Below are 13,669 nucleotides of genomic sequence, written 5' to 3' on the forward strand. Positions count from 1 at the left end.
TTTGAAGTACCTGAGTGTGTTACATGTTATTCATGTTGATACAGTGGTATGAATTAGAGCATCTTTACTGCATATGTCCTTTGAGATCAGTCATGTGACACACTGCCTCAGCACTTCAACGGGATGCTTCTTCGTGTCTATGTCTTGAAGGCTTGTATCACAGCATGATCAGGCAATCATATTAGGATTTGGATCAGCAAAATAGTGATTTGAATATGAAATATGAATATAAAATTAACTCTGACCTTTGTCTTAAATGTTTGATGTTTGTCCTAGGTAAAAAAAAAAACAGCTGTGCAAAGAAGTATTCAGGTCATCCAAGGCATTCATATTTCTCAATAATCGAGACACAATGTTATTGAAACACACTGGATTCAGTAGAGGTCAATGTAACAATAGATTTTCAGGGTGTCAGGAGGAATACAGTAAAGCAGAGGCTGGTCCGTGGAGCAACACACTGAATTATGTTACTATAGGGCATTCTCTTACATTTAACTCCACTTGTTGTGATTTCATGCTACATATATACAGAGATGGGCAGTATTTCTATTACTTGTATTTGAAATACGTATTTCAATTACTTTTGAGTATTTTGTAATTTGTATTTGATAGGGCCGATAAAAATCGAATGTAATTTGTAACAAAATACTTTAGAGTGGAGTAATTTTGTATTTAAAATACTCAAAATACTTTCTCTACGAATCAAAAAAAACAGTTCACGAGTTCAGTCTTCAGATCTTCAAGTTCAACAGATTGTCTGTCAAGGTAAATATTTTATCTGAGTGTGACAGATGTCAACTAGCTTGATGTATAATTGATGTCTGGGTCTGGCTACATAGCCTATTGTATACACATAAATATGTAGCAATTAAATATGTAGCAATTAAATACATAGTAACACATTATCAGTTTCCACTTACAGGACAAAGAACACCATGTGACACAGGCAACAATTAATTTGTATTTATTAAACAACAATATAGATGATGGTGACCATAGTTGTTTTTTAACCGTTTTTTCAACATATAATATTAAATATTGTTTGTATATTACTGTATGCCAAACAATAGTGTTTGCACCGTGGTCTTATTAGTACATCACTTTATTTTACTCAACTCCTCCCCATTTAAACTGTGTACAGTCCCACTCGCTTTCTGTCATGTATTTCCGCAAAGTTTCCAGACCAGTGCAACTTCCAGAGTTTTAGAAGAAGTTGTTTCAGCAGTAAACACACACTCGTATTTTACATGAATGTACAGACAGAATGTACTCTGCTCTCATTACGATGTCCTGGGAGCTTCTTGTTGGCAGCACACAGTCTATAGTTCCATATTGATGAAGTTTTCTATGATAGATCAAATGCGTTGAAATCACGTCTTTGTGTAGAGCACATTTCACCGACCAGTGTAATATGACTTTGGAGAAATACGTTCAAAGTAACCAATATCATCTCTCTTTCAACTTACAACTGAACAAACCATCAACATTTTAAAACACATTGGTGTTTTGTGACACGTTGATGTAACCGCAATTTAGCCGGTTGAAAAGATGGTGAAAACAGGTCCAATTTTCAACCAGTTTTCAACCAGAAATCAACATTGAAATCCCGGTTGGTGCTCACTGGGTACTGTCAGAATTGGTCTCCAGATCATGAACAATAGGCTGAATAGACGGACTATGATTGTAAGATTCATGCTTTCAGGGGATAGAATAGATTCTAGGCATATCCCAAGAGAAAGGAGAAATTTGGTAGAGTGGGAAACAAGTTATGCTCTGTCAAGATTTCTTCAGGGTTACTCTAGCTAGACAAGATAATACACCTGATGTTATTAATCCGTGTTAATAAGCGTTTCTAGCTAGCTTAGCAACATTTCCACTGATAGCCAGCACTCTCGGACCGCCGTGTGTTCATAGCAGACACCCAGATGACTTTCCTGAAACACAAATCACGAGTTTGTGTAATAAAACTGGCCTCAATTTGTTCATAAATGTATTCATCAAGATATTATGGTTAGTTGTTGTGTCTTTTTAGCCAAATGACAACCGTGGGCTAGCGCAACCGCTAGGTGGCTCACGCTAACAAGCTCTGGCTGTGCACAGCTCGTGATTGGCTCAAGCGGTGTATGGGCACTTTTACCAAATTTCAAATGACACCCTGTCAAGACAAAAGTTTATTTATTATATGTGACAGAAACAGCCAACATTTCATTTCTAGGACAAGCATGAAAATAGTGACGGGACTTTGCATTAAATCAAAACAACATAATACAGTTTTGTTCATTTGTTTTTTCTATTTGTTGGCGTGATGATGTGTGACATTTACTCTGCTTTTTAATCATGAAAGTCATTTACTTGCATTTATAGGTGTTTAAGTCAAAAATGAATGCACATGAGAAGAAATAATTCAGCAGTGTTTACCGCTAATTATAAGACATTCCAGGCATGAATCAGTAACTTAACAACAATACAAATTAAACAGAAAAAAAAGAAAGAAAACTCAAACAAAGCACAAAATCAACAGCAAACTGAAAGCCGACGAGCATTTTCAAGTACCATAAATCTTATTAAATGTTACATATTGTAATCTAGAAGGACGTATATACAAGCTGTGCAATTCCACTGATTCTCGGTGGAAACGTTGAATCTCCTGAGTACCTGTTGGTCATTTCAGCACAACGTGGTAGCCATCAGTGTTTTCATCTGGATAACAGAAAACAATCCAGTAAAACAACATTCAAAACTATCAATAATCAAGCTACACGGGAGGGATACTGATGTTTAACAGTGAGTAGTGAATTTAGGGGTTGACAATAAAAATCAGTTACCTCTTATAATGCTGAGGATGAAGCTTGTTTCCTCCCTGAAGATCTGCACCATCTGAAACGAACGGATCGACCGATGTCAACACAGATCATTTAAGTGCTGCTCATGTATAAATCCCAATCCTCCCTAACAACCATCATTTACAGGTGTCATAATTAGCTTTTGCTTGCATGGCAGTGGTAAATAGACAGCGCTAGAGAAAAAAGCCTTTAGTTTGCCTCTTTTGTTCCATTAAATGTAGCTCACATGACTTTTGTTACTTTTTTCGACATACCATACTATGACTTTTTTTGATACACTCATTCATACTACCATGCAAGGTGCCACCTGTCCATCAGAACTATGTAAACATTTATACCCATTCATACACCGGTAGCAATTTAGGGTTAGGCATCTTACCCAAGGACACATCGATCAATCCTCTGATTGATGGATGACACTGCTCTACCACTGAGCCACAGCCGCCTACATACTTTGACTTTTTAATGACTTTTTCTGACATACTATTCTATGTCATTTTTTATGACCTTTACCAACATAATATATTTAGTATTACTTTTTTTGAAAATACTTTTTGCAACATACTAAACTGAGGAGTTTTTTTATGACTTTTATAGACAAACTATGTTTTGACTTTTTTTGACATACTACACTAACACGCTTCTACGACTTTTTTCGAAATACAACACTGACTTTTTTCAACATGACATGCTTTGACTTTTTGATGAGTTTTTCGACACACTATACTATGACTTTTTTTGAAATACTATACTTTGATTTTTCAACATAATATGACTTTTTTTTAATGACTTCTTTCAGATCATTTTCTTTTTTTTTACTTTTCTGGCATGCTACACTATGACTTTTTAAAATGTTTTCAGACATAACGTACTATGACTTTTTTATGACTTTTATGGACATTTAAAAAAAACCTTTTTTTTACTTACTATACTATGACGCTTTTATGACTTTTTTCAAGATATTATACTATGGACATTTTTGACTTTTATAGAAATACTATACTTTGAAACTTTTTTTCACTTATTTTAACATTTGCTATGACTCTTTTGACATTTTCTGACATGCCAAAATGTGACTTTTTTGTACATACATTAACACGCTTTTATGACTTTTTCCTAAATACTACACTAGGAGTCACTAATAGGTGGGCCGCGGTCCGGACCCAGACGCTGTTGTATCCAGACCTTTGACCTACAACTAATAGATAACTGAGGATTATTAAAGTTTGACGGACCGCTTCTACTTTAACCGGCGCAGCTTTTCTAGCCTTTACGGTTCTTGTTCATCGGTCCAGGAAACACACCGACCAATTGCTTGCATTGTAAATCATCTCACGTGACGCTGCTCAGCCAATCAAATATGTGTATTCTGAAAAGCACCATGACTCGTATGAGATATACACATACAGGGGAGAGACGGGGAGACAGACCGAATAGTTGGAGAAGTACGTGGCGTGCTCCAAAGAGCGAAATGTGGTCAGAGAGACCAGAGAGACCAGAGTCTTTCACCAAGAATGGACAGAGTCTTATAGGTTAATTCTTCCCACAGGCAGTTTAAAACCATCCATCCATCCATTTTCCACCGCTTATCCGGGGTCGGGTCGCGATGGCAGCAGGCCAAGCAGGCCGACCCAGACCTCCCTCTCACCGGCAACATGTTCCAGCTCATTCTGGGGGATCCCGAGGCGTTCCCAGGCCAGCTGGGAGATGTAATCTCTCCAGCGTGTTCTGGGTCTTCCCCGGGGTCTCTTCCCAGTTGGACGTGCCTGGAAAACCTCCAGTGGGAGGCGTCCAGGAGTTTAAAACCAGTAGGTGTCATATGTTCAGAGACCGTGATGATTATTAAAAGCTGTAATGTGAACCTCCACTACGAGACAAAGATCACATCTTTTGAGCAAACATACCCACTCACATCCGAAATGAAGGCACAGAAAAATAAACGATCTAAGTCAGAATCCTAACACGTTAATTCACTTCTAAAGAACAGAGAGGAATAGAGCTGAAACAAGTGGTTTAATATCCACAAATTTCTCTTTTTAGAAGATGACAATAATATGAATATCGTGGCTATTTTGGTTGACATCAATTCACACCTGAATCAACTGAATTTACAGCTGCAGGGCAATTCAGTGAAATACATTTTTCTAAAATGAAGTACTTTATTTTAAGATGCACATTTTTCAAAAGCTTTCTGTTGTATGTATTTATTTTTTAATCCAGTCCTTATTTTACTTTAAATGAGAGAAGAACATTTATTTATTATTACTGTATTATTAGAGTATGCATTATTTATAATTCATCCAGTTCAATATGAAATCTGACAATACATATCGTTGAGATATTATTCAATTAAACTTTCTTTATTTGATTTGACAGACAGTTACATACATAGGCTAGGCTACTTCAATATATAAGGGACTAAGTCATAACGGCAGTGAGACATTATTGTGATGTACCGGACTTTTGTATGAGGACATTTTCTCTAACTGGACCTTTTAATGGAATACCGCGGCTCTATGCCAACATTGTTGTTCAGCTCTGGCTGCTTGTGGTTACTCCTACAAGTTTCCAATGCTGGTGGAGACTATTAAGAGTTGAGCATGAAGCAAGCTGAAGAAAGCTCAATAATCTGCTGCTTTTCAGCCCGACTGCACGCCAGTATTACTCATAGTCTCCTATGAGTAATGAGGCCGAGTGAGATAGAAGTTACTTGGATGTACGTGTGCACTTAGCCGAGCGTTGCTCTATATCGCAGGGTGAATGAAAGAAACAAAGTTACTGTCAGGGATATAATTAACAGACAATACAACCCGATCACGTTGTATCCGACCTGAACCGTAGACGATATGAAGTGGACGTTGTCACCATAACGATTTGTGGACTGTGGTCTTAAAGACTCGAATTTGGCATTGTGGCCTATTTTACTCTAAAAGGGACCATAGGTTACTAAATGAACATCATGCTGTATTGAAGAAGACTTGAAACTAAAGATTCACTCTTCAGAAGTGGAGGTCACCTGATCTGAACTATAAAGCAAAGCAGTACGTAACAGGACAGCCATCAGCCCTTGTGTCAAGAGTAAATCCAACTTAGCCGTGCTCCCCAGGCCTGGGCCCTCTAACAGCACTCGTTGGTAAATGGTTCAAGGTATGAAGAGTTAGTGGTTGATAGAGGAGACGTAAGGATACCTCGTCAGAGACTAGGACGTGGATCCCGCTGGGTTTTTCTCTGTAGATGTGTGTAATTTGCTGCGGAGCAATGCTGCACAGCAGAGCAATCTTTTCCGAGAGGTCCAACAGTGTCAGCTCCTCCAGGTACAGAGCGTGATAGACTGCAGGGAAGACAAGCGAAGACAGGAGGGAACACGTGAACGAGCTTCGCGAACAATTCCATAACTACGTTAGATCCCATTATTCATTTTCAAAAAATAGTGAATTTGATCTATGTTTTCCAGTCCAAAAAATGTTTTGTGTGATGAAATGTGATGACACCCTTTCAGGAGCAGTCCAATAAATGAATCATAAAGTATGTCCACCTACTGTCTCCACCACCTGGCTTGATGGCAGGTTGATGTCTGGTGTGCTGCTGACACACATAGATGGTAAGACGGGGCTGTATAGACCTGGTGAATGTGAGCAGAGACTGTACCATTAATACTGGGTACAACATGCTGCAGTAGTAACATGACTGAAGATACTTCTATATATATATACTGTATATAATATACCTGTTTTGGTCTTAGACTGAAATTTCTACCGCATGTTTAGGAAAGTACACTAATACACAGCGGGTCTGTTTGAAATATACTAACATACTACTCGTATGACGTAGAGTTGAGTATGTAGTGTAATAACGCAGCAGATGTAGATTTCTGTGTACCTGAGAAATGCCTGCATGTATCAACAAGAATGTGTGAGTGTGAGACATGAGTTTACAATCGCAGCGAAATATATTGCGGATCTTCCGAAGAACGAACCTGTTATAATAATGCATGGCGAGGGACATTAAGGTACCGTAAAGAGGAAAAGCACGGTAGCTCACATTGATATGTACCGTAGAAAACATATTAAACACCAAAATATTTAATCATTTTAATTTGACTTAAAATAATACTGCAATAATACTACTGCATTCAACGGCAGCGCAGACATGTAACATCGTGATCGATACAGTCATGTGATGCAGATTACTTGAGTTCACTTCAGTGTGAACAGGCCGATGGTAATGGCATACGCATACTATCTGCTAATTGTTCATTTAGTATGTAGCATGCAGTACAAATGTAGTGTGTTAGCATGCAGCAACATTTTTATCATTATTATTTCTGTCTCTGGACAGTCAGAGGACGATGTTCAGCGACGTTTTACTATGAAAATGAACCTGAAACTCTACAAGTGAAAGAAAGAAAATAGTAATTTTGACATGTCCCTGTCTTTCCCAGTGAACATGACACCCTTCCCCATGTGCAAGTTTGTGTGGAGCTTTCACACAGACTTTAAACTTTGTTAAATGATGACATGTCTGGACCGTTTTGACAATGCTGACCACTGAGAGACTGGAGAGTCCAAATCAAAGAAGGGATCATATTAGCTGAGTCATTCATTCCAATTTCATGTAACTCTGCGTTGCCTATGAAGCAATGACACTAGATACTTTCTCCATTTCCATTTTTCCATAAACATGACTCGAATCAACCAACAATAACCCCGGCACAAAAAGCAGTCTCTACGTCACCCAGCTCCACCTGCACCATTTAACGAGGACAAAAGGAGAACAAAACAAATCTACAGAATTCTGATGTGGCTGAGCACTTAGAGGTGCATCTTAATATCTCACCTTCCTTTCATAGTGTTAAAGAGTCGAATACCATCTGCTGGACCGCAGATCTGGATCAGATCCTCCCTGCTCATCCTCAACAGATCGGCACCTGCAACAACAGCAGAACATCTATCCTCCGTGCTCAAAGAAGTAGTCAGTGAATTCCTCAACTTCTTTCCCTATTTAGAGTCAGACACTCAGCTGTGTGCCTGCTCTCTCAAAATGCATTGTGATTTTTACCCCCCGTTACCTGAGAAGCTGTAGAAGAGCCTTGAGAACGGTGAGAACCTGTAGCGGTGCAGCCACTGCTGAGTGTCCTGAGGTGAGGATGATGGTAGAAGGTGCTACATGTCAAGAAGAAGAGGAGCCCTTGAAATAGGTATAGCAGCACAGCATCCACTGTCTCCAAAACAATGGCCGAAAAGGAATCAGAGAGCCACATGAGCACTTTCACACTGCACGCTTCTGCATTACTTACATCACAGCAGCCGGGCAGGAGCAGCTCCCCTTGCTGGTTTGGAGAACAGCTGCTGCAGAAACGTCCACATGAAGAGGAGAGAACAGATTGGGCTCTGAAACACATCATTTACTGATAAAAACAGTTTCTAACACACCCACTTATACAGAATATACCATGTACAGGTTGTGGAAGCACATTCCTCTAAACAGTGTTGAGTAATCCTGGTAAGCACCCATAGAGGGAGCTTTTACCATGGTTAGTATTACCCACTGGTGTAAGCCGTGGTCAACCCCAGGCCCAGAAAGACAATCTAGACTTTTAGTCCGCCTTGACATTAATCTACAGAGCCCTGCTAGCCACAGTTGATTAGGTGGGTGCTTAGTAAAATGGTGATATGTGGCAGCGTGAATGCTGACTCACCCATCTGTGAAGCTACAGGAAGTTGGGGAGCTGTGGTAAACTGGTGACGGAGTGCTGCTGCTGCTGTGGCTGGTGAGATTTAGGGCATCGGGCCAAGGAGAACACTTGAGGGAGAGAAACAGAGAAAGACGAGGGAAGGTGTTTTCTGATCATCCAACCTGACAAAGTAATTACATCTGAGCACAAAGACAACAGGCGTAAACATTTCCATATCTAAATATTAAGAATATCATATTAAAGCTGTGTAATGTTATATATAATAACAAACCTACAAAGAAGTATCCCTGAACTCAGCCCACTTCAGGTTTCTGAACAACCTGTCTCACTCCCAACTCGTCAAGATATAATAATAATAATATATTTTAAATCTTTATTTTTAGTCCAGGGGGAAACACAGTCAAGCTTGTTTGCACTTCATGTCAATGTTTTCAGCAGCATACTGCAGTTCAGATGTACATTTACTCCAGAACTGTAAAGTTTTGCAGTATTTTTGCTTTAGTTCAGCGGTTCCATTTTATACTATATATAATTTTACTTTACTATATTTCAAAGGGAAATATTGTACTTTTTACTCATGTACATTTCTCTGACAGCTATAGTTACTGATCGATAGTTACAGATTAATATTTTACATGAAAAACACATGATCTATTGATATTGATTAGACCAACCAACAGACAACAAAGCAGTACGCTGTTAATATTGAATTGCTGCTAATGCATCAATCATTATAATACAATAATATATACCATTCTGAAAGAAGCTATTATACAAAATATGTACTTTTTAACTTCATAAGTTAATTTTGCTGATAATATCGCTGCACTTTTACTGAAATCAATTCTTGAAGGACTTTTATTTCAATGCAGTATTGTCACAGTTAGCTATTTTTTACTTTAGCAAAGGATCTCTGTTCTTCCAGCACTGGTTTTCAGTGATCTCTTTGTAAGCTCACACAGATGAATGGTTCATAGTTTTAGCTCTGATCAGGTTTGTTTTTCATCCGGATGAATGACAAACCAGATGAACACCTTAACAGAAACTGCTGAGTCACTTGTCATCCAAAGACACTGAAGTGATGCAACCAATCATTGACAGAACTAAGCGCCAAAGCAAGCACACTTTAAAAAGGAACAACTCAAAGCAACATATTAACATAGAGTGATGCAGTACTGGTTTAAAATGTACTGTGGAAGCAAAATGATTGTATTGGTGGATTCTATTCAGGTGAAGCACAAAGAAATGAAATGTCTGATAAAATTAGATAACATCAGAATTTACCACTGTGGGACCAATAAAGTTGCAGCATTACAATGCTATTGATAAAATGAAAGCAAACAGGATCCTCTCAGATCTGCTCTGTTATGTAATGGGGCCATAGATGGAGAAGGGAATGCCTCACCTCTTTCAGCACAGTGTTGTCGTGGGGCAGTTGGTACTTCTCTCTGTCTTGAGAGACCTTTTTATCGATCTTTTCCCTGTCTGTCTTCAGTTTGCGATCAGCTCCTTTAGGCTTCAAAAAAATACATCAGGAGTCAAATTTAGAAAGCTGTCATAGAATATGATACTGTATATGGCCCAATGATTATTAGAGCGTAGCATTACAAAGGTCACTATATTGTAACACTAGTTCAATAAGCACAGGTGGAGCCCTCTATTGAACTCTATAGGTATTATTCTCTTCCAATTACGAGCATGCATTAGCCCAAGGGAAATTTGCATAATCTGACCTGGCCAATCATGACGTGCCTACCCGAATACTTGCGGACTCTGCAGGATGCAAGGCAGCACACAGCACTACCAAACTATCCTACACCTGCTATAGAGGGTAGAGGGTTCTGCCTGTGCTTATAGAACTAGGGCTACAGTATATGTATTTGTTCTAACTCACAAAGGCTCTACTGGACAGGATGGGTACAGTGGGCGGAGCCAGATGAATGCACGCCCTGCTGCGACATATTGTCCACCCGACCACACTGATCCCGACCGGCTAGAGGTTAATCAGTGGGCAACTTGCACGTCCTGATTGGCGTACTCATGATGGGAGGAGAGTAATACCCTTAGAGTCCAGCAGAAGGCTCCGACTGTGTGAGTTAGAACTTGGTGCAATACAAATATGAAGATAATCGTCAGGCAAGTTTCATACCTTGAAGACTTTGACCTGGCAGCCAGAAGAATGGACATGCTCCACGTATTCCCCATGTTCATTGATGGTGAAAGTGTCCAGCTGGATACGAAAGGGCACTCCTTTCTCCCCACCGTGCTTCCTGGGGGTGAACTCAGTGCTGATGCAGTTAACCTGAGGAAACATAACAGAAGACGGACTGTAAGTTTGCCACATATGTATTAACGGCCCCCCTCTAGACGTTTGACCAGAACCCATCTGTACCTGGATGAAAACAGAAGAGTTCTTGACAGGATCCCAGAGGAACTCAATGGTGTTGAGATGCAGAGGGTGTGAACGGGGCTCCAGTATCCCCACTGACAATGGGATATCTGCATATAATGCAATAATGAGTCAGTCAGTTCACATTTGCTAAAAAGCCCCTCAGAATATGTTTTGTCAATCAGCTTCTTGAGCGATGGGGTCCGAACTGAACAGACAATTTGGATCACAGCAAAAGGTGTTTCTTAGCCAGGTCGAACCAGTAACGATGGTCTATTGGTCGGTCCACTGCTTTGGTCCACCAACTTGGTCCCGACTGAAATATCTCAAAAACTATTGGATGACTTCCTTCAGAATGCTGAAGCTAGCAGTTAGCACAAAGCACTGCTGTGCCTAAGTACAGCCTCATAGAGCCGCTAGCATGGCAGTAGAAGCCTCGTCTTGTTTAGTGACAGACTTGTAAATAATACCCAAGGATGTTTTTTCAAAGCTTTCACTATGATTGTTACTTATTTGGATTTGGACAAAGTTGGACACTGGTGTCTGAGTCCAATCAGATTTTAGTATCAACTAATTGTAGCATGTCTAATCATCATTTAGTTTCATCAACTAATGGTAAGATCAATTTTGATGTTGCTAGCAAACTTAAGATTGCCTATGGAACTGCAAGACAAGTAGAGCCCCGTGAGCTAGCATCTGCTAGCATCAACTTTCACTGTATGAAGGTTATGTTCTGAGCTGTGGTCAGAGATGCTGCAGTCGTTATTAGATCGGTCTTTTGGTCAGTTGGTGGACACGGCGGTTACGTTCAGAGTAGTTATGCAGCTTTTTGTGACCCCCTTCGACCTGTTGTGAAGGTAATCTTTTGAGGCAAGAGATCTTTGTGGCGCTTCGGTGTTTGAGCTGGCATGCGCTGGTTTCCCCCTTGCTTTGGAAATGACCAAAGTATCTCAAGCCATCGGTGTCATCTTCCTTGTTTCGTCCAGTGAACGGTTACCTTGATGCGTCATGAGATCAAGCTGGTCGTTCCAGTTATTTGTTCTGCTTGAGTTTGCGGCTCAGCGCTAACTTTGTTGTTCCTAATGCTTTTTAAAGTTAACTGGAAGGATTTGTTGTAGATGCACAACTTCGTGTGAAAACTGAAGGATACCGGGAAACTGAGTTAAATGGCTTAGCCGCCATTTTGAGTGGCGATCAGACAAAGCTTAAACTTTGTTTTCAATGAAGTGTTTGGCGTGCTGCTTGTGCGTTACTGTGCACCTCACATTTTTGCTCTCTTTTACAACCTGATTTTTAAAAAAATGAAACTGAGAGTGTGGTGACTTTCGCTGGATACCCAGAGTTATATGACTTCACCTGCCAAAGTGGCCATGATGGCAAATCAGTGCAGTACTTGAGATTTCGGGTAATTTGTTTTCATTGATTTAAACTGTACTATTGACTATTCGTACAGTTCATGGTTTGTGTTTTCCATCTGCTAAATGTGCTCTCTCTCTTTTAGGCCTACTTTGGTCAGCAAGCAAGCACTACAATAGCAGAGTATGCAGATAAATGCCTTGCTCAACTGATCTGTTGATCTTTGTTGAGTTATCAGCTCATATGTCAGGACAGTAAACTCACCTATATCCAGGATTCGGTCTCCAGGTCGGTTCCACCTCCATCCCTCCAGCTGCTGATGCTCCATATACTGCAGTCGACGGTCATGAAACACCACGCGCACAATGCTCTGTGAACAGGCAGGATCAGTTTAGGCCAGAGCACAGCTATAACTCGCACATGGCCCAACAGCTGGACTGTTGGGCAAAGTGCAAAAAAGACTCCCTTCATTTATTCATCTAAACATATTGAGGACATTTCATTGAGCAAGGGTAAGTAGGTGGAAACTCCATCTCCATTCCAGATGCTCTTCATACTTAAAGAGAGCATCTGCATATATCCATGAGGGAAATGAGACACTGCCAATGAGCTACATGTGAGATGTAGCACTAACATTGACTTTCCAACATTAAATCAGGGCTCCCGCAGTCACTTGCACAACAAATTTAAATATCCCATGACATCATACCGCACTAGTGAGCGTAATTAAAAACTCCTGTTATACTGTACATTTTTCAACAAACTTTCTCTGATAAGACTTATGTTTTTTCCTTCCGAGTTGACAAAATGTAAACTACTTTCAAGTCTTGTGGGAACCCTGAACATGAAGACGTCTTCGTTCTGTCCACCGTATGTACTGCAGAGCAAGTAGCTGTTCTTATGAGCTTCTCAACCAACTGCGTGTTGGCTTATAACTTATCTTGTAACCATAACAATCAATAAATACATGCTATTGTCCCTGCTCATAGAGTGGGATTTTATTAAAGGGACACTCCATCGGTTTTACACGTGAAGTTCGGTTTGATCATCTCAAGGAGTACTTTCTTGAAGGACCGGTGTGTAGCATTTAGGGGATGTGGGGTAGTGGGCCTTTACTGTAGGAGGCAGTGTCCAGTGGCATTATGGGAAATGTAGGACCCCATATTTATGACCAATTATAGGGACTAAAAGTCAGGATATATTATCCTCTGCTGCTTTGATTTTGACCATTCTTTATTTAGATAGGTTTCTGTTTTATGAAAGTGCACTCCTAAAACACTGGAGAGCCTTTTCAGCAGCAACGCTCTAAAATCCTGCCAGGTGTGACGGCCCTCCATCTTTAGCAGGGCCTGCTGTGTGTATTGCTCTCCTGTCTCTTTGTCTCTC

The 13,669-nt window shown here is 40.1% G+C and overlaps 1 protein-coding gene across 3 annotated transcripts in view; it reads right to left on the minus strand.

Annotated features, from left to right (window-relative positions):
• Positions 1-1,885: 1,885 nt before the first annotated feature.
• The window catches only part of tfcp2l1 (transcription factor CP2-like 1), a 16,823-nt gene continuing 5,039 nt past the window's right edge, over positions 1,886-13,669 (minus strand). Inside the window, exons 4-15 of one of the 3 annotated variants that reach the window (XM_031870006.1) lie at positions 12,548-12,653; positions 10,931-11,037; positions 10,688-10,840; positions 9,944-10,054; positions 8,542-8,645; positions 8,140-8,191; positions 7,912-8,005; positions 7,680-7,770; positions 6,383-6,465; positions 6,032-6,174; positions 2,826-2,877; positions 1,886-2,700 (exon numbers count right to left, since the gene is read on the minus strand). In XM_031870006.1, the coding sequence (XP_031725866.1) occupies positions 2,663-2,700; positions 2,826-2,877; positions 6,032-6,174; positions 6,383-6,465; positions 7,680-7,770; positions 7,912-8,005; positions 8,140-8,191; positions 8,542-8,645; positions 9,944-10,054; positions 10,688-10,840; positions 10,931-11,037; positions 12,548-12,653 (1,134 nt within the window). In that variant the 3' untranslated portion in view covers positions 1,886-2,662. Of the gene's footprint in view, positions 2,701-2,825; positions 2,878-5,498; positions 6,175-6,382; positions 6,466-7,679; positions 7,771-7,911; positions 8,006-8,139; positions 8,234-8,541; positions 8,646-9,943; positions 10,055-10,687; positions 10,841-10,930; positions 11,038-12,547; positions 12,654-13,669 lie in introns of those variants that run through there. The other 2 variants (XM_031870005.1, XM_031870004.1) reach the window with 2 other exon arrangements.

The sequence above is a fragment of the Anarrhichthys ocellatus genome, unplaced genomic scaffold (assembly GCF_004355925.1).
Source record: "Anarrhichthys ocellatus isolate YVR2014 unplaced genomic scaffold, GSC_Weel_1.0 scaffold50, whole genome shotgun sequence".
In the NCBI taxonomy this organism is placed as follows: domain Eukaryota; kingdom Metazoa; phylum Chordata; class Actinopteri; order Perciformes; family Anarhichadidae; genus Anarrhichthys; species Anarrhichthys ocellatus.